General features: G+C 41.5%; 1 protein-coding gene across 1 annotated transcript in view; it reads right to left on the bottom strand.

Annotated features, from left to right (window-relative positions):
* LOC145978327 (disintegrin and metalloproteinase domain-containing protein 10-like) overlaps nucleotides 1-24,421 on the bottom strand; it is a 280,356-nt gene that overhangs the window by 35,501 nt on the left and 220,434 nt on the right. The window contains exons 4-6 of the mRNA XM_083110886.1: nucleotides 20,651-21,241; nucleotides 5,737-5,877; nucleotides 2,360-2,484 (exon numbers count right to left, since the gene is read on the bottom strand). Coding sequence (XP_082967012.1) covers nucleotides 2,360-2,484; nucleotides 5,737-5,877; nucleotides 20,651-21,241 — 857 coding nt within the window. The remainder of the gene's footprint in view (nucleotides 1-2,359; nucleotides 2,485-5,736; nucleotides 5,878-20,650; nucleotides 21,242-24,421) is intronic.

The raw sequence follows: 24,421 nt of genomic DNA, 5'->3' as shown, positions 1-24,421 counted from the left end.
GTGAAAACTAGCAAATGGGTAGCTAGTCCAGCGCCAACTAGGCCATTCCTACTGGAAATCTAGTTCCGTGTGATTCAGGCTTTACAACTTGTTACGTCAATAGTATCCGATCGTGATATTGGCCCACGGTGTATGTACAGTCACAGACAATAAAAATGGGACAACTATATCCTGAAATACTGGCTTCCCTGCAAGGCGTTGTGTGTGTTACCTAACTATACGACGTTAAGGGCAAATTTTCAATGGCAACTTCTACTGCAACCGCAGAGTTAGGCAACACACATAACGCCTTGCTGGGGGGCAAGTATTTCAGGATCTAGGTGTCCCATTTTTATTGCCGGTGACTGTACATTTAGTTAATTCGCTCTCGATGCTAAAAAATCCTATTATTGCATACATAACGGATATAAAGACTCAAGTTTCGAAACAGACGACGCCATTTTGATGCGCCGAGATGATGACGTTGTGGTTTAACCCGGTGATTACTATGGTGAATAATGATTAATTCAGACACCCGGCGCACCAACTTGGGCATCCAGTGAATTCCGGAAAGCTCGGAAAAGATCTACAAAGACACCAACTCCTTAGATTTCACATTGCTCCAAACCACACAGCGAGGTAGCCATTTCAGTGTTCCATCCCCAACCTACAAAACTTCCCTGACTCATTCCACGCAACTGCTCCTGTCATACTCTTTTCATTTTGTTATTTCACGAGGGATAATCGCTGCAGAATATGCAGTCATGTTGTTATCTGACGCACTCCTTCCACATTCGCATCAAAAATCGAACGAAAGAAGTCAACCATGAACACCCCTCTGTTAGACACTCACGCACCGCCGAACGAGATGTGAGCCGTTATCTCACTCGGTAAGAGAGATGACAAAACAAGAAGGGTGATAAACTGGCCACTGACTCGTTGTGGTTTTTCAGGCCCTTCCCCCAAAATCCAACGCACAGAATCTCTGCTGTTTAGAACGGGTAGCTATAGTGCATGAGGCATAACTCTGTTGCGTTCCCGCCATAGCTTCTGCGAGAAACCAATCACGTCGGCGAATCGGCCACGCTGATGCACGTTATGACTTCTTTCGCCTACTGGCGCGCCAGAGCTTTGCTGCTTGCCTGCGGACGACGATAGTGCATCGGCAACAATGCTGAAGTGTATCAAGGGATTCCGGCTTCGATTCCCGGTGGAGGCACATAGTGGTTTGGATCCCACTTTAAAGTGTAGGTCCAGTCCCGATTAGCCTTACTGTGCATAAAGTGGACTTAAAACATCAACTCAATCTAAGAATGTTCAAGTGACGTAGCACTTAGTGGCGGGAAAAGCATACAGGTATGCCTAATCCCGTAGAGCATTTGGTAGTTCGCTTAGAGACACATATGGAGATTTCAGACCGACGCGACACGCGGCAAATGTCACTTGAGAACGAGCCAATCAACAGCAACGTTTAGCGGCATCGGAGGCCACACAAACCTGCGTTCGATTGGCGAAATCCTCAAGCAACACGTGTCGCTTATCGCTTCGGTTGAAATCTCCCTAAATCTCCTCACGAAGCAAGGAAAGAAAGTGATCGAGTACAGCAACATCTAAAGCCATTACGGTATCTGTAGTTCAGAATAAAATGACCGAGATAATTCTTTCTTATTTGTTACTCTAAATAACGTTCATGATTGTTACGTTGCCTGCGTGTCCGTATAAAGATTCAAATAACTTGAGTCACAACGTACCAACAATGATGGTAACCAAGTGTCAACCTTACTTCCACGTCGTACACCCCGGAAAGATTTGTGCAGGCCAACGAGACTGCACCTACAGTCAGTATAATCATTCCTCTGTAGGGCTGTGTTTTCTCCCTTTTCAGCCTCAGCAAGAAAATTTTAGTCCTGAGACACACGTTTTGATTTTAGTTACGATAAGGGCTTGAACTTGTATAATGTGGCATGTGCAAATAGTCCAAGTGCTGACGCACCCAAAACATTCATTTCAATCTATAAATGAATGGAAATCAAACAACAAGACAACTTCTAACACAAAAGTAATGGAAGCATCATATACACTACAACAAGTTAATTAAGGAATTTTCGTTGCCATCCAACCACCGTAACTTGACAGTTTCTAAATTATTAAAGGCCATTACACAGTTAATCTAATTAATATATCATTTTAATGACTAGGTTTTTAAAAATACAAACCTGTGGTGCACGCAACTGCAATTTATAATCATTATGCATCCTCGTGCTTGACAAAATATTCAAATTAAATAAAAAATGGCCGTGCACAGTTTTTATAAATTAACAGCCAGACCGTTAAATTTTAACGGTTGAATACTGTAAATGTCACAGTAGCTACTACTCACCCCATTCTTCTCGCACACTCCACCTGCATTCTTGAGGTCGCCTGTCCAGGCCAATCCGAGAGTCCCCATCTCGAAATCTCTGTAAGTGAACATGTAGGCCAGGCAAAAGGCATCGTAGTCTTCCTCTGGAAAAACAAAGAGAGATATATTAAGATATTGCAAAGGCAAAGCAAAGCAGCAAATTCTAATGGAGGAAAGAGACATTAGTTTAAAAAAAATACATATAAACCGCTTTTATAGCTGAAGTGAAACATTAATAGATTGTAACACAATTAAATTATGTTTCCATGTTGCAAGAATACTATACCAGGGCCTTCCTCAGACTCAATACAGTCTGAAGAAGGCCATGCTGCAGGGTCGAAACGTTATGTATAAGCTTTTTTTTTAACGTAAATAAAACTGCCTTGCTCAGCAGATTTAGTGATATTGAGTGTTTCATTGTTTTGGTTTATTTTACTTCTCTTTTCTGCCACTTTTGGCTAATCGCGAAGATGAGGATGAGTGATGATATGGATAAAGGGACACAAAAAACACCCATGCCCTGGTCTGGATTCGAACCAGGGACCCCACTCCGCCACGGAAGTCGACGCTGAAATGAAACAGTACAGGAGCGTACTGACTCAGGTAGAAGAGCACTGGCAGATTAACAATAATCTTAAAAACGGTACGTGGCGTTTCTACATAATATGTTCTAACAGTTTGTTATTCAGAACAAAGTACTTATGAGAAAAAAAGGAAAACCAGTAATTATACAACTAACAACACTGATTTTCAATACATTTTAAGCGTGGTGTAAGTCTAAAGATATTAAACTCTAAAAAATGATACTGTGAATAAGACTTATTTACAGAACGCGATAATCAAAGTGTCAAACAAAAGTTACATGTAAAGTATTGGGTTTTGTAATTTTGTAATTAAAATATAATAACTATATTTTGTACAGCTAGTAAAGTTTGATGTACCCTGATATATGCGTTTGTGTTTTCAGAGCTAGTTAATTGTACATACAATTTGTTTAAAGGTTTTTCTCAAGTGTGTCCTTACTACTGAAAAAAATACCCTCCCCCCGAAAACGGGAAAAGTCGGCCTTAAGCTTTGCTTAACTTTGAGCTCCCCCAAATATCGGAAGAAATAGGCGCCTATGGTGAAATCCCTAGACGCAATATCAAGAGAGTGTGGTGGATGTGCACAGATAATGAGACAGCCTTCTACCGGCTGACCCACGGATCAGTTACGAAGAGTGAGTGGCAGTGACGTCACCGCCGCAGAGCGAAATGTCCACTGAAGGTTCCCTCTCACGGAAACTTACTTTCCGAACGACCCTCGCGCGTCCTTAACTGGGGGGAATGGTGCATCAGGAGCAAACTTTCACGCTCGGCTCGTGTGAAACCGAGAAATCCCGCCCCGTTCCCGCAGGAGAGCACATCCATCTCTCGGCTGTCTCCGCTCCTAGTGGACAGTTCGCCGGGAAAAAAGCAATTTGGCTCCGGGCCCGAGAGCTCCGGGGGACACGGGCCACTTATTGAAACGTTGTCTGACCTCCGCTGGCGGCGGGCTGAAGCACAGGCTATCTCCCGGAACAAGGACAGAGGCGGAACGCAACACAGAAAGCCTTTTAATGGCACCGCGCTGGCGTGTTGTACAATCAACGGAAAAAGTGTATTGCACCCGGTTACTATACCACCAACATATCTGTAATGTACACCCTCGGAAACACATTCGAAATACAAGTGAATCCCCCCGTCTACTGACACATCGATGCTAATGTTAATGTTCTCATGTTATGCAATAACAGGAAAGTGCTATGGTACTTGAAACACCACAAACGTACGCTAATAAATCAGAATTTAATATTTGACCAGGATAGTAACAACAATTTCATAGTAGCAACAATAATAATGGATGTACCAACAATACATCCTCACAAGCAGACTTCAAGGTGTCGAAATACAAAAGAACATAATGTGTTCCAACAGCATTTCTCCTGTCATAATCATTGATCTTTTCCCGAAACATTCAACAGAATAACTGTAACTTCCAGTAAACATATTGACGTGTCCTCTATCCTCCAGTGTGGTGCTTAATGATCCCTTCAAATCAATGTGATTTAGATTTAGGGAGGGTTTACGTATACCCTTTTTAGTGGTCAGTCCTCATTTTGCCCACTTCTCTTGCCTCTGACGTTCTCTTTTTAGGAATACTGGGTCAAAGCGGGGGGCGACCCTCACTAACCCCCTTTGAACACGCCACTGAATCGCATGTTCTGAGCGCCAAATCTGCAAAGTCAATACTACAGATATGTTGGCAGACTAGTAGTACTCATAGACTGGAACAGACCGGCAAACGACTAAGAATTAGACTGCATCAATGCTCGTCAACTTGATTTAACATATACAGGGTTATTGTTGGTGATTTGTAGACATAATACACTAAAAAGTAAAGAGGGAAGATAAAAATATGTAGAGCAATTGTGACGATGAGCAGGACCACTCATGTGTGTCCTGCAGGATGAGAAGTTAGGCAACATAAGCTGGGAAAAAGTGCTCGGAACAATGAGGAGAAAGAACCATGGAAACATTGGAAAAAAAGGGAGTGTTCTTACAAAAAGGCAAGGAGAAAAGAGGTGCGGTACAGAAGCAGAAAAAAAGAAGAGGGCGAACTGAACACTTTGAGAACAGAACAAACTATAACTGATATGATAAACCCTATACGAAATGTGTGGGAAAGTGTATACTATACTGAAATGAGGGCAAATACAAAATGATGGAGTGCACACAGCCGATGGCTCGCAGACGAGAACGAGAAATTATCTAAATCACGAAATCATAATGATTGGGGGGTGCATTAAACATCCACACTGATGGATAGAGAACATCTCAATACGTTTCCCAGTCAATAGCATATAGGTTTGTCCGCGGCAGGTGACAAGTACTGCAATATGGCCGCTTACGCTATGGTAAAAATCAACAATTACATTCGCAGGTGGTATGCCCAATATCAAGATTAAGAGGCAATGTTGTAACGAAGGTGCAATCAATGTCCGGATTCGATCCTGGAGCAAGATTCCAGGACAGCACTTCAGATCGTACTTTAAACTCTGTTCAGTCCCGATTAGTCCATCTGGGCATAAAGTGGACTCAAAAGAAACTTCAGAAAAGGTTTCACTGAATATGAAGAGAGGCTAAAGATGCAAAGCTAAGCGTAACGATATTATATATATACAGAACAGCCCTGTATAGCAACTCACTATCAACAACAGAGTATTAGAACGCAGACATAAACCGACAGACAAAGTGAACTTGGAATTAGAATCAATCACCAAACCTTCTTACAATTGAGTAAGTAAAAGCACCCATTCCCCTCCTCCAGTAACTTACCGGAAAACAGTTCCAGGAACTTCTCCACTCCATAGTTTCCAGGAAATCGATACGTGATGTCGTTGAGAGCGTCGGTGGAATGGACCTTTATCCTCTTGATCATGAAGCTGATGTTGTCGGGCTTCCCGTCCTGGTCGAAATCTGCAATTAAGGGGAGACAAAGAAGGATTACCAAATTCCGCGTTTCGCTAAAATAACAGAAAGTACATAGAGCGAGAAAAAACTAGAACTGTACTAAGTTAAGACTACAGAAAGTAGAGTGAAATAAATTAAAACTCTACAGAAGTAAGGCTACGGTATAGTGAAAGGAATTAGAACAGTAGTGAAGTAAGGGTACAGAAACAAGAGAGCAAGGAATTTAAACTGTACTGAAGTAAGGCTATAGAAAGTAGAGTGAAATAAATTAGAACGGTAGTGAATTAAGGATACAGAAACAAGAGAGAAAGGAATTAGAACGGTAGTGAATTAAGGATACAACAGTAGAAAGTGTAAGCACCTTTAAAATAAAAGATCGCTACAAAATTGTAACTAAACTATATACAGCAGAAGGCTTATTCATATTTTAGATTAAGAGGTCTTGTTGTCTCAATGATTAGCATGTTTTGAAGTAATGACAATAATGCTGTTTATTACATATGGTCAACATATTCTTGTTACTATTCACATTCATATTCACATTAATATTCACTACAATGTAAAGCATTTGCATTATTTAATAAGGAACACCAATATATATGTCATTTGAAATAACATTGTAATAATGACTCCTTTCTTATAAACTACAAATAAAGACTAATAACATAGACCAACCAACCTAATATATGTGTACTCTGCGACTGCTCAGGAAGGAAGAACTCCTCAACAGACTAAGCCTTCTCTTCCAGAGTAGAGAAAATCCTGTACATTTTTATATTATATGTAAGGAAAAAGGTCACAAGAGAAATAAATTAAAACTGTACTGAATTAAGGCTACAGAAAGTAGAGTGAAGGGAATTAGAACGAACGGTAGTGAATTAAGACTACAGGAAGTAGAGAGAAAGCAATTAGAACTGTACTGAATTAAGGTTACAGAAAGTAGAGCGAAATGGATCATAAGTGTACTGCATTAAGCCTGCAGAAAGTGGAACAATTCAGAGCGGAACAAAATTAAAATAAGAGAACGCAGAGCGAAAGAATTACAACTATGTTGAATTATTGTTGTACGGACACTTACTCGTACATCAGCACCTGCCAGAGAAAACCTGAGAAATATAAGTTCATAGAAAATAACATCAAATGTCCTCTACTCATCCTTTTAGTTTTACAATTCTTCCCGAGAGAAATTCGTTGGGATACATAACGGACCTCAAAAGAACGAAATCACCTTTATCAAGCTGGTCTTCTCTTTTCTCTGAAGAGCCTCCTGCATGGTCTTAGCCAGGAACGCTGATCCTCCCATCCATTTGGGGGCATTACCTCCTGATCTCCCCTCGCTCCGCAAACAATATATTTCATCCATCCGGTCCACCTCCACTTGCAACTTCCGTTTCATCCATTCCGATTACGCAAGGTCGTAAAAATGCGATCATGGAGGGAGAAGACTGTCGCTGCTCCTTAAGGATGCTGCGGAGCGTATATCAGTGAAGCTTACATGGTGGTCGTCTCTCAATTAAAATGCAGCCACGCTGTTGTACTCCGGGATGCTACAAAATTTAATGGACGCCAACACCGGTGCCTGAAGGAACTAGAGCGAGGCGGAATTAAGGCTGCGGAAAGTAACGTGAAAGAAATTAGGGCAATCGAATTAAAGATACAGAAAATAGAGCGAATGGAATTAAAACTGTACTGAATTAAGACTGCAGCATGTAACGTGAAAGGAATTAGACTGGAACGAAGTTAAGGCTACAGAAAGTATAGAGACAAAATTAAAATTATACTGAATTAAGTCTGCAGAAAGTAGAGCGAAAGGCAGAACACTGGACTAAATTAAGGCTACAGAAAGTAGAGCGAAATGAATCAGATCTCTCTGCCTTAATTATGTTCGCAAAGAGTAACTGGAAATGAATGAAAGTAAGAAGATACAACAGCGATTAAAGACGACTCGCTATCGCAAAATGATGGAATGGGATAGAGAGAACGTAATGGGTAACATTAGGGATAAATAAAATGACCGAGGGAAAATTGTGCCTAAAGACGGTAGTGAAACATTAGAGTGAGACGAAGTGAACAATACAATATAGAGAAAGAAAATTAACACCAATGAAATTAGAGTAGAATGGACTAAAGGTAAACTAAGTAGATTAGCACGAATGTAGTTAGATTAGGTTTGGATACAGATGTAGAGCAGATCTTAAGGAGATGTAATGTAGATCAAAAATAGTTATACTGGTCGCATCTCCAGCTGGCGGCTGGGAAACAGCGAATCAGCGATCAGTTGAATTCTCTTCGACTGACATTTTCGAGTCGCAAGTCACCGAACGCTCCTAGCATGACGAAACAAATTAGCATCGGATACACTACATGTTGCCAAACGTACTCTAAATGGAGAGAGTTCTCCGCTAAGGATATAGTCAACATCATACTTCAACGGGTGTTAATGGTACAATTGCACACTGGTCCTGAACAGTGAAGTTTCCGGAACGAGCACCCACATATCGGTATGCAACAGGCAAAACAAGAAGTACGCTTGGCAACGTTGCTTCTGGAGAGCGATGTTACACCTACAGCAGTAGCGTATACTGAGTCCAAGATTTGGGCTAACTCACTAGGTCACGTGATCCTAAGTTATGAATAGAAATAAGTTAACTCCTAAGATATCAGGTTGCCAACTCATATGAAATCAGGTTGCCAACTCATAGGAAATCAGGTTGCCAACTCATAGGAAATCAGGTTGCCAACTCATAGGAAATCAGGTTGCCAACTCATAGGACATCAGGTTGTCAACTCATAGGACATCAGGTTGCCAACTCATAGGAAATAATGTTGCCAACTCATAGGAAATCAGGTTACCAACTCATAGGAAATCAGGTTACCAACTCACAAGAAATCAGGTTGCCAACTCCAAAATTACCATTATCATTTCACTGATATGAATAATTTTATTGACAATTTCTGCTCGATTTTCCTCCTGTATTTTAATCTCTAGACTTCAGGCTTCGCAGATAGACTAGATAGCGTAGAATATACGCTCCTGCCCTACAGTTTTTACTTCGCAGTTGAGTGTGTTGCCACCCATCGAGCCGGACACACCCGAAGACAACTGGGGGACAGAAAGAGCCAGAAATAGCCATGAAGGTCAGTCGCCAGGTGGAAATGCGACCAGTGTGCATACATATGTGAGAGTGTAAAAAGGGGAGGAAGAAAGAGAAACATAAGAAGTGATGACTGTCTCCGGTAGTAAATCTGATTCCACATTTCTTCACTTGATTAGTTCAACACACCATCTTTCCATCGACAGGTTAACCACAATAATGAGAGTGACAAATTATGATAATTTGAAAGAACTCTATCTGGAAGGGTTAGTATGGTCTACGACTGCGCAGCCTTATAAGGGGGTGGGGGGAGGAGACAAGAAATAAGAAACATTACAAAGTTGTTTCTTTCGGAAAGTCATGCGATGCTAGACTGAACATGAGGGAAACCTAACTCTCACTCTCTCCGCCCCAACCCCAAGAGCAAAGGAAAGCACTTCCGCGGATGCTTCCACCCCTCCGAATCCGTTTCCGTCAAGGTACGCCACTTTCCCTCCTTTGATGCCGGCCATCTCCGCCGATTACATCTGGAGCGTGAAGTGGAGATGCGACGCTCATCTGGAGGAGAGTTTGTGGGAGGCTGTGTCAACAAATGCTTTCCTCAGAGATTGCCAACAAGCAGTGTTCTCAGAATTAAGAGAGATTCCCGCAATACAATTTTCTCCAAATACAAAAAAAAGTACAGCAAATATCCCTGTATATATTTAAAAAAAAGCATCTGTGGTTCCTATGTCTGTGTGCACTATTTTCTTATAGTTGGGAGGAGCCCCCAAAACACTTCAATTGAAGTTATCGCTTTCCTGCGACGATCTGCACTAGTTTACTTGTAATTATTGGTCCATTATGCAAATTACTCTGACTGAATATATTTGTAAAATATACTGACTTTCATTTTCAAGTGGAGCAACCTGCCTTCTGTTGTTACATTGTTGAAATCAATTTAAATAAAGGAGATATTAAGCTGAATTGTTAACATCAATACTTATATGTCCTAGCTTTAAGTCCACAAAATAATACAGGGTGTCCCAGTTAAAACTAGCCCGACACAAAGATATTTGTGTGTCGGGGGCTACTTTGAACTGGGACACCATGTATCTGGAAATTAAGTCATATTTTAGTCTTCAGGACAAAAATACAGGGTGCATATGCTGTTTGAGGACACCACATTTTTAATGTATAAAAACGTTGTACCTTATTAATGTGTCGTTTTTGTTGCAGATATCCGATGACTGAAACTATATTAACTCAAGAAATGAAAAGAAGCGCTTAGATTGTGGCCTTACATGCAAAACACAAGGATTTAGAAATTGCTAGGTTCCTGAATGTTGCCAAATCATTTGTCCATAAAGTTCGGAAAGAGTTGGAAGCCTCCGGTTGGAATATTTCAAGAGTTTCGAAGCGAAAAAGGCATTCTCGACGTTCTGACATTATCAGGACATCAGATTTTGTCCGAAAGGTTCAGGAAAGTCAATGAGGGCCATTGCAAAGGAACTCAAGGTGTCAGGGAGTAAAATTCGAACATTGGTTCATGAAGACATTTCGATACAAGTCGTATTCGATGAGGAAAGGTCAATTCATGTCTGCAAAAACAAGAGAGAATCGTCTGACCCCATGCAAAACGGTTGCTCACCAAAGTCAAAAACCCTGAGGAACATGGCATGCTGTGACAGATGGTTATGTAAGGATCCTTCTGAAGTTCCCAAATTTATGCATACCAAGTTTCCAGCAACTGTGATGGTTTTAGTAGTTGTGAGTAACGAAGGACACGTCATGAAACCACACTTCTTTCCACAGAGTCTTCGAGTTAATGCGACAGCCTACATTGAGGTTCTGCACCAATACTTTCTCACATTTTATACTTGTAAAAAAATACACGATTGTTTCTTAGATTATTGATTTGCTTTATTTTACCTCGTCTTTTGAGCTACTTTTGGCTAATTGGCGAAGATGGGGATGAGTGATGATATGATGAATGGACACTCACAAACACCCATGCCGGGATTCGAACCCGGGAAACCTGGCGTCGTAGCGCGATGTGCTAACCACTCCGCCACGGGGGCGGGCGCTTGTTTCTTAGAGTTTGTCCAATTGTCATTGGCACCTTTGCTGGAAGAAGGAAGGATAAAAATTTACACAGGATCATAAAATTTATCGCTTTCTGGCAACACTGTGCAGGTCATTTCTCGGTTCCATCCCCCCCACCCGGCCGTTTCTACGACAGTATTTCTGGTGAATAATTCAAATTTGATCCCAATGTGGAAGCGAAAAGAATATTTCCCCTTCAGAGCCAGCAGTTTCGGTTTTGACGATATTAATTCCCTGCAACGACCGAGTTCTTAATTAAAAGCCTCGAGTTTACGGAAGCCCAAGAATGTGCTTTTAAAACGGGACGAGGAAAGGGATGGGGGGGATTTTGCGAAATGAAAAATTCCACGCCACTTCTCCTCCGTACTTAATTATGTGCAGAAAAGTAGCCTCTTAACTTTTCCTCCCTGAAAATAACATTACTGAAACAAAACTGTCATTTTTTGCAGGTTTGCTTTTAGTGGAATATTTCTCCGGCTCGGGATTGGTGCATTCAGGCGGAGGGGAGGGGTTACAGGTATATTCCCTCTTTGGACCACCTTTACTAACAACATCGGATACATGACAAGTGGCTGAAACAGCTAAAAAGAAGGTTGTCGCTGGGTACGACACGACTTCCGTTACGTGGCACAGCAGTTATTATGACGCACTTTGAAAAGAGGAATCTGGTTCGAATGCCGGACAAAGATTTTCATTGATTGATTGATTTGCTTTATTTTACTTCGCTTTTTGTGCCACTTTTGGGTAATTTGCAAAGATGGGGATGAGTGATGATATGGTGAAATTGATGAATGGACACTCACAAACATTCATGCCCAGGCCAGGATTGATCATCCAATTTATTGAGAAGGAAAGTTTCCACTAACGCTCTAAGAGAACTACGTGTCAGCTTGGTGATATAGAAAGTGGGATTTGTCAAGATAAATTGGGATCAGTCGTTTTGACATTGAAACTGTCACTAACACGTTAACATAAAGGCCCAGAGTCATAGGTTCATTCCACCAAAATTTACCTTTATAGCTACACGAAGAACAGACATTAGCTTTGCTGAATAGTACTGCAGTGAGTAGCCGGTGGAAAAGTTTCCATCAAGATCGCTGCCAGCACCTGCAGTGAGTAGCCCGTGGAAAAGTTTCCCTCAAGATCGCTGCCAGCACCTGCAGCGAGTAGCCGGTGGAAAAGTTTACCTCAAGATCGCTGCCAGCACCTGCAGTGAGTAGCCCGTGGAAAAGTTTACCTCAAGATCGCTGCCAGTACCTGCAGCGAGTAGCCGGTGGAAAAGTTTCCCCTCAAGATCGCTGCCAGCACCTGCAGCGAGTAGCCGGTGGAAAAGTTTCCCCTCAAGATTGCTGCCAGCACTTGCAGTGAGTAGCCGGTAGAAAAGTTTCCCTCAAGATCGCTGCCAGCAGCTGCAGTGAGTAGCCGGTGAAAAAGTTTCCCCTTAAGATCGCTGCCAGCACTTGCAGTGAGTAGCCGGGGGAAAAGTTTCCTCTCAAGTTCGTTCCCAGCACCTGTAGTGAGTAGCCGGTAGAAAAGTTTCCCTCAAGATCGCTGCCAGCACTTGCAGTGAGTAGCCGGTGGAAAAGTTTCCCCTCAAGATCGCTGCCAGCACCTGCAGTGAGTAGCCGGTGGAAAAGTTTCCCTCAAGATCGCTGCCAGCACTTGCAGTGAGTAGCCGGTGGAAAAGTTTCCCCTCAAGATCGCTGCCAGCACCTGCAGTGAGTAGCCGGTGGAAAAGTTTCCCTCAAGATCGCTGCCAGCACCTGCAGTGAGTAGCCGGTGGAAAAGTTTCCCCCTCAAGATCGCTACCAGCACCTGCAGCGAGTAGCGGGTGGAAAAGTTTCCCCTCAAGATCGCTGCCAGCACCTGCAGTGAGTAGCCGGTGGAAAAGTTTCCCCTCAAGATTGCTGCCAGCACCTGCAGTGAGTAACCGGTGGAAAAGTTTCCCCTCAAGATTGCTGCCAGCACCTGCAGTGAGTAACCGGTGGAAAAGTTTCCCCTCAAGATCGCTGCCAGCACCTGCAGTGAGTAGCCGGTGGAAAAGTTTCCCTCGAGATCGCTGTCAGCACCTGCAGTTATTAGCCAGTGGAAAAGTTCCCCCTCAAGATTACTGCCAGCACTTGCAGTGAGTAGTCAATAAAAAGGTTTTCCTCAAGATCGCTGCCAGGACATGGCGTGAGTAGCCAGAGGAAAGGTTTTCCTCAATATTGCTACCAGTGCCTGCAGTGAGTAGCCATTGGAAAAGTTTCCCTCAAGATTACCGTCAGTCCATGCAGTGAGTAGTCAGTGGAAAATTTTCCCCTCAAGATCGCTGCCAGACATGCAGTGTGTAAAGTTTACCCTCAAGATCACTGCCAGCACCTGTAGTGAGTAGTAAGTGGAAAGTTTCCCTCAAGATCGCTGTCAGTATCTGCAGTATGGTAGGCAATCATTAACGAGCCACTCAAATCATCTCCGCGAGCTACCGGTAGCTAGCGATCGACTGTTTGGGGATGGCTAGTCGCGCTCTCGTGCAGTTAGTTATTCACACTCCCTCGCAAATTTTACAAGTGCAATTTATGTTTATTTTGGCGCCAAATATGCCTTTTCACCATCCGAAAAAACGACCTTACATCCGTCTCAGATGGAAAATTCTTGTTAAACCTCTGCTTCCGTGAATCAACGCCTGGTCCAGATACTCCGAGGAGTTGCCTTCAGCCCTGTCATTCGTCTTCCCCCAGCAGCCGCTGTCGCCGCTGTAGTGATTGTAGCAGGCAGCGCCACCTGTTCCTCCTCCCTCTCCATGAATACGAGATGAGGCTCCGCCAAGATTTTCGTTCCGCCAGGACCCCACGAGATTTATCCCGTGAGTCACCAAGGTATCCCCATCTCATCGTCCAAGTAATGCACGAGCGTAAAGATACGCACCGATGTCTTGATTCCCCGAGTATCAAGGTTTATACAGTCATGAATAATCAAACACGCAGGAGATATAATAATAACAATACTAACTAACTCTCTAGCCTTCTTAAACCTGAAGGTATATGCTTGCAGCAACACAAGCCTTCATCTGTCCCTGTCCTGGGCAAGATTAATCCAATCTTTCGGATATCCTTTAGGTCCATCTCAACGTTATCTCTCCATCTTCGTTTTGGCCTCTTACAGATCTCTTATCATCAGGTTTCCCAACAAGAATCCTGTAAACTCTGTATTTCCTCTCCTATTCGTGCCACATGGTCTGCCCACCTAAATATTCTTGATTTAATTATTCTAATATTCGGACATGAATATAAATTGTAGTTCTAAATTATGTAACCTTCTCCATTCACCTGTCTCCTCATTCCTCTTAGGTCTAAATATTTTTCTAAGGATTTTTCTCAAATACTCTTAATTTATGTTCCTCTTTTAATGTAATGTAATGATAATAATAATAATAATAATAATAACAACAAAGGTAAGTGCAAAATTATATCATGTATGAAAAGAAGAACTAAACGATGTTGTGTCGCAACAAGAGTTTAAGGGCCAAGTCACCCTATAGGGACGTTATAAATACGGGACAGTCAAGTTCAAAGATTCGTGCAATCTAATTTTCCATCCCCATATTCAGTAGGTTTTGTGCGATCTGTTTCAGAATTGAAAAACAACAACAAGGCACAGCCTATCTGCCTATCCTCTTTTACATCACCTGGAAAAAAATTGTTATTGTAAGCTCATGGGATGTAAAATTAAAGCGCTTGAAAATGATGATAGACAATGTATGTCCGCGTATCTCTGAACTTGACTGTACAGTGCCATCTCGTTCTATTTGGGATATTTTACTTCAACTTGTTTACATCTTGGGTTAATCGCGAGAAAGGAGATAAATGATGATGAAGTGATGGTGTTAGCGCCCTAAGTGGTCGGTCTCGCCACCAAAGTTTCCGGGTTCGAGCCTCAGCCGCGGCATAGTGTTCCTTGTGGATGTCCCTTCGTCCATTTCATCTCATCGACACCCATCCTATAAACAATATCGTGTGTGCCAGCCACACTGTATTCACTGCATCACATAATTTTCACAGCGTGAACTTGCTTTTACATTTGACGCCTGGTTTCGACGCTACGAGTCATGGAAAAACTGCATTTTATCCAGAATGTATGCAGCCACGCTTTGCAGTTACCACCAATGGATTTACTTCGAATCACGATAAACCAAATATATGACAGAGATAAATAACCTAGTAGATGTCTGAATAAGTCACGTGGTTAAGTAATATTAAATATATGTTTTTCTCGGTTTTGTTTCGATAACTCTAAGAGTATGATGTCCATCTCGGTCTCTGTACAATCACTAACTCACACCAAGCGGCCCCTCATTACGGCACGATCAACAAATCTAATCCCATCGCCGCGGTTTCTGGCGTTCCCGACCAAGTTTACAATTTCATCTTCCTCTATATCAGGCATAAACTCTGAAAGGTAAAACTATCAAAGCCGGGAATTGTCTGTAACTCGTTTATTCTGTAATTGTTGACATTCGTACTTACTTATTCTGCATTGCGAAAGATTGTTTAACAAGGGATTTCGCTTTTTTTTTTAACGAAATTAGTATCTATTGTCGACATATCGAGTAATTATTGTTCGTTCTTTTCTCGCTTCCTGAACACGCAAAATGGCGGGCTAATCTTGACTAGCGTTGTGTTTCAAACGGCAAAGCAGTGTTTCAACCTTCTTAACAGAAAAATTCCCGCATAGCTCCGAAAACCATTCCCGCATAGCCCCAAAAACCATTCATGCATAGCCCCAAAAATCATTCGGGATAGTATGACTATCCACGAATAGCCCCAAAAACCATTCCCGCAAAAAAACATTCACGCATAGCCCAAAAAAATTCTGGATCGTATAACCATCCACGAATAGCCCCCAAAACCATTCACGATAGCCCCACGCACCATCACGGTAAGGTTAGGTTAGGTTGCTTTAGGTTGGGCAATATAGTGAAAAAACTGTGTGTTTGGAAACACTTGCCGGGGATTACGTCATCAGATGCTCGCATCATCCGGTTCAAATACATGACTGGAAATGCAAGCATCAGCTTTCGTGCATCGGACGGACATTATTATAGAAACATACATGAATTAGCGGCCAAATACATTGAAAAATGCGAGAAAACACTTCTATGACCTTCCGAAATTACAGAGAAACTCAATTCCGTAAGTACTTTCTCCTGTAAATTTGAAGAAATCTGATTCCCGGCTTTGATAGTTTTACCCTCTGAAATTCGCTGAGTATACCAAACAACAAAACAAAATTTTCGTTTCCAGATGTCAGAGTTTCCAACTACAAAACGTAGTGTTGCCACACGTCTGATTTTTGCTCAGTCTTAAATGACACCTTCTGCTGTCAACATGCGCACTTCGCTCGCGGTTCAGGGAGAGGCAGAGAATCGTTTGCTAAACTGCGGCCGACCGTTAGGCTTTGCCGCGCCTTGGCCTTGTTGGGAATGCCTTTACCACCTGTTTTGCCTTCAGGAAGCATAAATTTGGCAAACAGGATACCTAAAAAATTTCGCCTCTCTATGGCGACTGGACCAAGCCGATTGGTTTAAGGATTCGTGTGACCCTCCCTGCCTTTCGACAAAAAATAGAAATTCAAGTTTGTTATTTGGGTGATCAGGCTTGTTTCTAATGTTTCTAGCCACTCGCATAGCTTGGGTGCTCAGGCTTTAGTTTCTGATGTTTCTAGATACTCGCATAGCTAGCGGTTGAAATTCAAAGTATCACACTGGGTCCTGGGCTTACGGGAGAACCTGGTATTCTGTCTGGAGGCAATTTCTCCACGTACTCACTTGGGCAAAAAGAGTGAAGCCTGGTCTCTTGTCGCCGTTCATTCCGTTACAGGGCTAAAGAACAATATATTTCCCGACAAATTTTGCCAGGAACCACCCCTCCCAACCAGTTTCTTCAGAAGTGATGATCCAGCCACGTAATGGATTGCAAGGGATGCAAAACTGACATCCGAGTGCCCGACGGAGGATGGTCGGGCTGGGCTGGCTCTTTTTTCCCTCCCATGGAAATTCTTTCGCTCCCCCTTCCTAATTCCCTCCCCTCTAACGTCAATTCTCATCTCTCCCACAATCCTTCAGCCTTATCTTGTGTTTTTCTTTCCCTCCCTCGAACATTCATCTTAACTCTCCGCAACTTTTGCCTTCATTACACCGGGAGGACCGGCGCTGAAGACTCCTCCGCGGAAACTTGGCACTCCGGAGGAGATGCTGCAGCGGAACTAAGATAAATGGAGATTCGAAAGAGAGGAGGGGGAGGGAACCGTAGGAAATCAACATAGAAAGGGCACTTAGCACGCCTCTTTGGTTTGAGTTCGGGATCTATCGGCTTCTACCCGAACTTTACCGAACGTCCAACCTGACACGGCAATTTGAGAAATTCAATATAATTATATTCTCCCTTGTTTCCATATATTACCACAATGTACTTCCACCAGCTGTGACCTTGAATCAGAGGGGTCACTGGGCTGTAGTCTCAGTCGATTAGCCTTTTGGTTACTGTCTAAACGAGGGGGGCAGCGGTAGGCCTAATTGGTCCAAATTTCCTTGCAGGTAAACGCTGCAACAGCGGGTCACTGACATACAGGAGGTCCCCGCGGCGGTTCTTAGACTTCCTTGGCCGGAAGATTTGCCTCACTACTTACATCCTTTGGTGTTAACGATCTTGTAACTCTGATGCAGTAATCTCTGTGTTTGTCCTACATACACACAGACGGAATTATTTCCTTTAACATTTATTCTAGCATAAATACTACATAAATGCTTCCAAAAATCTTATAGCATATTTAATAGCACAGAATAAATACTTTACACTGAAAGATTTCATGTTACATTCCGATCAGAGTTGCGACTGCGATGCGAAGTTTGCAGAGGATATACTCGTACAACAAAAGAAGCATACCAACCACGTTGTTTTTATGTAATAACTTACAAGTTCAAAGAGAAAGAGATGTATTTTAAAAGCGGAATTGTTTATTTAGACAATGAGATAATGTGTAAAGAATACTGACTCTAAACGCTTTTTTCTTAAGATACGTATACATAATTAGGAAACTACCAATGCAACCTACCGAGATATTTCCAAGTAATCCTTGATGTTTCTGTCCACGAGCCAGTGTCCGGTGTTTGCAATTGAAACTAATGTAGTCTGCCATACTTGTACTGTATGCTCTATAAAGGTTATAAGGTTTTTCCTCTCGGTCAAACAGTTATGGGCTTCTAAAAGTATGAAGTGATTCAGTGTTTTACATGGCACTCGGCCGCCATTACACGTACATGTAACGCTTCTGATTGGTTATACTACGAGAGATGCTAAGAAAATTTCGATTATATCCATGAAATAGACCATGGAATATGCTATTGCATCAAACTACTATAATCTTTTCACTTAACGCGGTAGATTTCGATCGTGTCGGAAATGTTAAGAAATATGCCAAGGAAAATGCTTTCGGCTAAAGCGGGTTTTAGAAATTCGTAAAGAATATAATTTGCTACTGATATGCCTAAATAAACAAAATATCCGTATGGGAGTAAGTAAAGGAACGGTCTATTTCATTGGCTTCATCCTTCAATGTGAGTGTCCTTGCAGCCTGTGATGCAGCTATCTCTACGTACACTTAGAAATTCTTAATTGAAAAATTTACCGTTGATATACTTAAATTTGAATTTGAATTTACATTTTTGGGTGCGTCAACAATTAAAGGCTATTTTGCACCCGTCACGTTATACGGGGTCCAGCCCCTTACCAGAACTAATATAACTGTAACAGTGGCGTATGCTGAGTCTAAGACCTGGACTAGGCTCATTCTTGACGTCTTCAAGGAAGCCACGATGCCATCTCAACAGTAGTCAGGTTGCCAACTAATAAGAATTCAGGTTGCCAACTCCTAACAATTTATCGATACCCGGTGGAGGCACAAGTGGTTCGGATCCCACTTTAAACTGAAGGTCCAGTCCCGATTAGCCTTACTGTGCATAAAGTGGACTTAAAGCAACAAATCAAATCAAATCAAAATCCAATCCTAAGAATTTAGGTTGCCAACTCCTAAGAATTCAGGTTGCCAACTCTTATGAATTCAGGTTGCCAACTCCCATCAATTCAGGTTGCCAACTCCTAAGAATTCAGGTTGCCAACTCCTAAGAATTCAGGTTGCCAACTCCTAAGAATTTAGGTTGCAAACTCCTAAGAATTCAGGTTGCCAACTCCTATGAATTCAGGTTGCCAACTCCTAAGAATTTAGGTTGCCAACTCCTAAGAATTCAGGTTGCCAACTCCTAAGAATTTAGGTTGCCAACTCCTAAGAATTTAGGTTGCCAACTCCTAAGAATTTAGGTTGCAAACTCCTAAGAATTCAGGTTGCCAACTCCTATGAATTCAGGTTGCCAACTCCTAAGAATTTAGGTTGCCAACTCCTAAGAATTCAGGTTGCCAACTCCTAAGAATTCAGGTTGCCAACTCCTAAGAATTTAGGTTGCCAACTCCTAAGAATTCAGGTTGCCAACTCCTAAGAATTTAGGTTGCCAACTTCTAAGAATTTAGGTTGCCAACTCCTAAGAATTCAGGTTGCCAACTCCTAAGAATTCAGGTTGCCAACTTCAGAATCGCCATTATCTTCTTTTTAAATCAGGTTAATTCACAGTTCCTAATCGAATTTTCTTCAGTATTTTACTTTCTTGGCTTCAGGCTTCGCAGATAGCCTAGCTAGCCTGTAATATACGCTCCTGAACTGTAATGTTGTTAACGAAAATATTAAAACATTCTGACTTCGGTTAAAAGTTGAGGCTATAAAGGGACACTCAGCACACATTAGGACAAAACAGAGGACAGCACAAACAGTCCTATGAAGATTATACTGGCTGTAGATCCAGACGCCAGAGCCACGTTAGTCTGCAAAATGCAGTGCAGGATGCACTACGTGGAAGGATCACCCCTTACACCCCGATATACTTAAATAAATCAGATATTGGTATGAAGGTAAGCTGAGCGAGCCTGTTTAAAACACAAGAGAAACCAGAGAAAAGTCAGAAACCAGAGAAAAGTCAGAAATCAGAGAGAAATTTAATTGGATACGAGTTTCATAGATCGGAGACACATTAAAATCGGATATTTTGTGTTTCGCATGGTTCGTACTTAATAATTGTGTATTGCGGAACATAGTTCAAGGTGCCATTACGCTTTTTACACGAAAACAAACACTTTTTCTAAGTGCTACCGAACGCACGTAACGGTGCGATATCGCTTCTTTGCGAATGATATAGCTTCTTTCGTTTTCGAATATCAGTGTTTCCAACCTTCTTCACCGAAAAATACCTACTATCGTGTTCGTCACGTGTGCAAATTGTATATTATGCACGGATAGCTGACGGATAGCCCCACAAACCATTCCGATAAGGTTAGGTTAGGCAAGCATATTAAAAAAAAGGGGTTGGAAACACTGACATGATTTCCCGGTCAAATAGATACCACGATGAAAGAAAGTAGTTTCTTCTGTAAAAATTAAGAAATGTGTCTCCGATGTATGAAACTGTTACCTTCAATTGGTTGAAACAAGCCATAAACCATCCACTCTGGACTCACCTGTCACTTTGTAGATGTTGTTCACCCTCTGAACATGCCGCGTCATGGCCTCAATGCAAGCTTCCTCGGAGCCGAATTTCTGGAAGAACAGGTGGTCCGCCTGCAGGTAGAGCATGCACGTGGTCTTCTTGGGGTCTATCGTCGCCCGCTTCTGAACATGGGCGTGCGGATCGGGCCACGACAGGCTCTCGGGGAACCAACGTTTCCTCCTAGCGTGGGGCGGACCTATCACAGACTTTGAGGATGCGACTTTGGAAGAATCGTTCGTCACGGAAGAAGAAGATTTAGCGGAAGAAAACGATCGGTGCATGCGGAACTTCGGGCACGGGTTAAAGTCCTCGGCGTCGTCGGAAGGTTCGTCGCGCCACTCCTCCTCGCGGCGTTTGAGATGGAGGAGATGGGACGCGCAAGGAAGGTCGGGGGAAGGGGGATCGACGTCGGAACCGCGGTACACCACGCTGTGGAAGTCCTGGGGATGGGGAAGATACCGATGGGCCGGTTCGATGAAGAAGTCCTCCTTGCTCGTGGAGACTGTCCCGTCGAACAGGCCGTCCGTCGTCACCAAACCGTTGACCACCGCGTCTTCATCATCTGGAACAAAAGAAAGTAGTCACTGAGATGGGCAAAACAAGATGAAATTACACACAAATGTAGTAAGAGATCAGAAAGCATGTTATTTTTTTTATCTCTATATATATAAAAATGGATGTATGTGGGAGTGTATATTTGTTTGTTCCGGTATAACTTTCGAACGCCTGGAGCAATTTCAACCAAACTTGGTACACGTATCACTTAAAACCTGGAAATAAATACTGTGGGTGTAAGACACCCCTGGTACCCCTAGGGGTGGGGTGGGAATGTGTGACATGTAAAAATAATCGAGAACCACCGATATTAAATTCCGCCCAAACAGACACCCGTGACTCTATGCAATCCGCACAACGATTGTGTTACTCGGGTTGTCTAACATTCAGGCTGTGTTGCGAATGGAATCCATAGTTTTCATGACACTCCCAATGCGGTTCAACTCCATGTTCATCACCTATCGGCATCAGGGACATCATAAAACTGCATGAGATCGAAATATTGAGTGTAAAATGCAGGCGCTAGTCCATGCTTTCGTATTTTACCACTTCATCCAAATTTCACATTTTTCAAAATTCCAAAAATTAAATATTTAGGTGGGAGATTCCACAACATAAACTTCATTAATAAAATTGCCCCTCTCTCCAACTTTTAAAGATTCCCTTTCAAGAAAGCTGAAATCAAAATTTAAACACATGAGCTCACTTTGTAATGAAGGGGTCCAAGGTTCGATATCTGTTGGAGGCACATGGCACAGTGGTTCGGATCCCACTTTAAACTGTAGGTCCAGTACCGATTAGCCTTTCTGTGTATAAAGTGGACTTTTAAACAACAAATCAAATCAAACACATGAGCTTATATAAGTTCCGGATCGTTGACAAAATGTGCGTAATTTTTTTAATATTTTCTTGTACTACAATTCGTATATTGTTTTTGTCTCGATAGTTATTAAATATCGGTCAGGACTACTGTAAATTAATAAATATCATGTTATGACAGCATTAATTCAATCTCCTCAGTTTCTATATCTTTCAATAACAAAAACTCACGTAGTTGTAAGATTACAAATAAACATAATCACACACAAAAATTTGTTTGCAATAAACAAAACAACCAGACATTTGTTTCAATATGCAAAAAACAAATGATTGTTCACGAGAATCAAATTATTTTAGTAATTGTGAACATTTGATTAGAATCACAGAAAATTTAGGTAAAAATTACCAATTGGTTTGTTTATGCTTACCAAAAAGCTTAGACAATTAAAAAAATCAATTAAATCTGTTTTTCCTGCATATTCTTTGCTCCAAAAATTAAAAAAATAAGAATTATATACTTTGTTCAAAGGCTAAATAAACATTGCACGCACTTTCACAACTCATGAATTTAAAAAAAAATGAAAAGGAAGTGAGTTGCTCGATATGGAGGCTGTAAACACCCAGAGACAGATTTACGGAGAGCTGAACTCTGAACGTTCTGCTGAACAAACACGAAGACAAGCGGCCATTAGGGGTTATAAATTAGCCCCCTTCATAGGAATTACCCGCCACTGAAAGGCAACAACAAGGGGATCCCTGATCGTCCTCCAACACGTACATGTCACGTAGGGATCCCAACACCCGGGGCCGATGTCACGTTCCACCTGTCGCTGCTCTACTAATGGTACCTAAACCTGTCACCAGAGTTCGCAGCGTGTGATGGACGCGTGACGTATGACAGACGACTTGCAAACACCTGTCCGTCATAACTACACAGAGAGGGCGCTACCGGTAAGGATCACTAATTACGTTGTTCAGTTAGGCAATCTTCAACTCGAAGAAATGGAATTTAGCGAAAAGCGATCATTGCACTTGTGCAATAGCAGAATCCACAGTGCACACTGTCAAATTGTTTATTTATTATTATTATTATTTTTTGCTTCAGGACGGATTATAGGAAATCCGCCTTCGTTTGGGGGCAGATGAATAAACATTATTATTATTATTATTATTAGTAGTAGTAGTAGTAGTAATAATAATTCTTTATTTCCGTTGATCCATGTCCATAGGTATGGAAATCGTCATATAGTAATACATACAGTAATAAAGTACTAATACAATTATAGACAAGAATTAAGGTAATGATTTGAAGAATTTATACATGAAAGAAATTTTAAAAAAGCAAGAATACACTATAGGAATAACATTTCATATAATATTTAAGGCGAGCACAATAATAAGCGAAGAAAATTTTATAATGTAAAATAAAATGTAAATTTAAATACGTAAACTTATACAACATGGCAGAAAGTGGAAGAATGCAAAATATATAAAGAACCGATTAATGATCATTTAGGCACAATAGTAGCATATAGTGAATAATTCGTATATGATAAGTGGTATAATAACCTTTTCTGTACAATCGAACTCTCTTTGTTGACAATTTATATAGTTATAAATATTTACAAATTTAAAAATTCCTTTATTGAATAAAAACAATGTTGTAATAAGAATTTTGAGAATTCCTTCTTAAATTTGGTACTTGATTCCATTGTTTTCATGTGATCAGGTAATTTATTATACAGGTGGATACCTACGAATTTAGGACCTTTTCCAAAAACAGTGGTTTTGTGAGTTTGTATAACCAGATTGTATTTTTTCTTGTGTTGTATTGATGTACTACCTTGATAATTTTGGAGAATACTAGACATATCTTATTTTTACATAGCACAGTAAATGTAATATATATAGGCAAGGTAATGGTAGAATGCAAAGATCCCTAAAGATTTTCCTACATGGTTCATTTAGTAGTAGTAGTAGCAGTAGCAGCAGTAGAAACAGCAGTAGTAGTAGTAGTAGAAGTACAGTATAGTCTCAATAATCATATGCACCATATGCATCTCTTTTCCACATATTAGGGTGTATCGAAAAAAACTTTTTTTCGAAATGTTAAGGTGGCTAGTGCGGAAAAGTGGCCATTTGTGATCAAAAACACGTCTGATTTTTTTCTGATTTTTTGGAGGTCGTTTAGTAGGTGGCGCGCATCGACCTTGAAGTTTTGATAGTGATTTGGTTATGCAACACGCACAACAATTTCACAAAAATGTCATTATGTGAATGTGGATCAAATTCAAGAGGTGTCGGGCTCCGTCAGTTATCGATGGTTCCTTCTTGATCCCAAACCACACCGGTGCGTACACCTTCATTA

This window comes from Lepisma saccharinum, chromosome 24 (genome assembly GCF_977018435.1).
Source record: "Lepisma saccharinum chromosome 24, izLepSacc3.1, whole genome shotgun sequence".
NCBI lineage: Eukaryota > Metazoa > Arthropoda > Insecta > Zygentoma > Lepismatidae > Lepisma > Lepisma saccharinum.
Note: the sequence above shows the minus strand (reverse complement) of the source record. Positions and strands in the feature narration are given on the sequence as shown.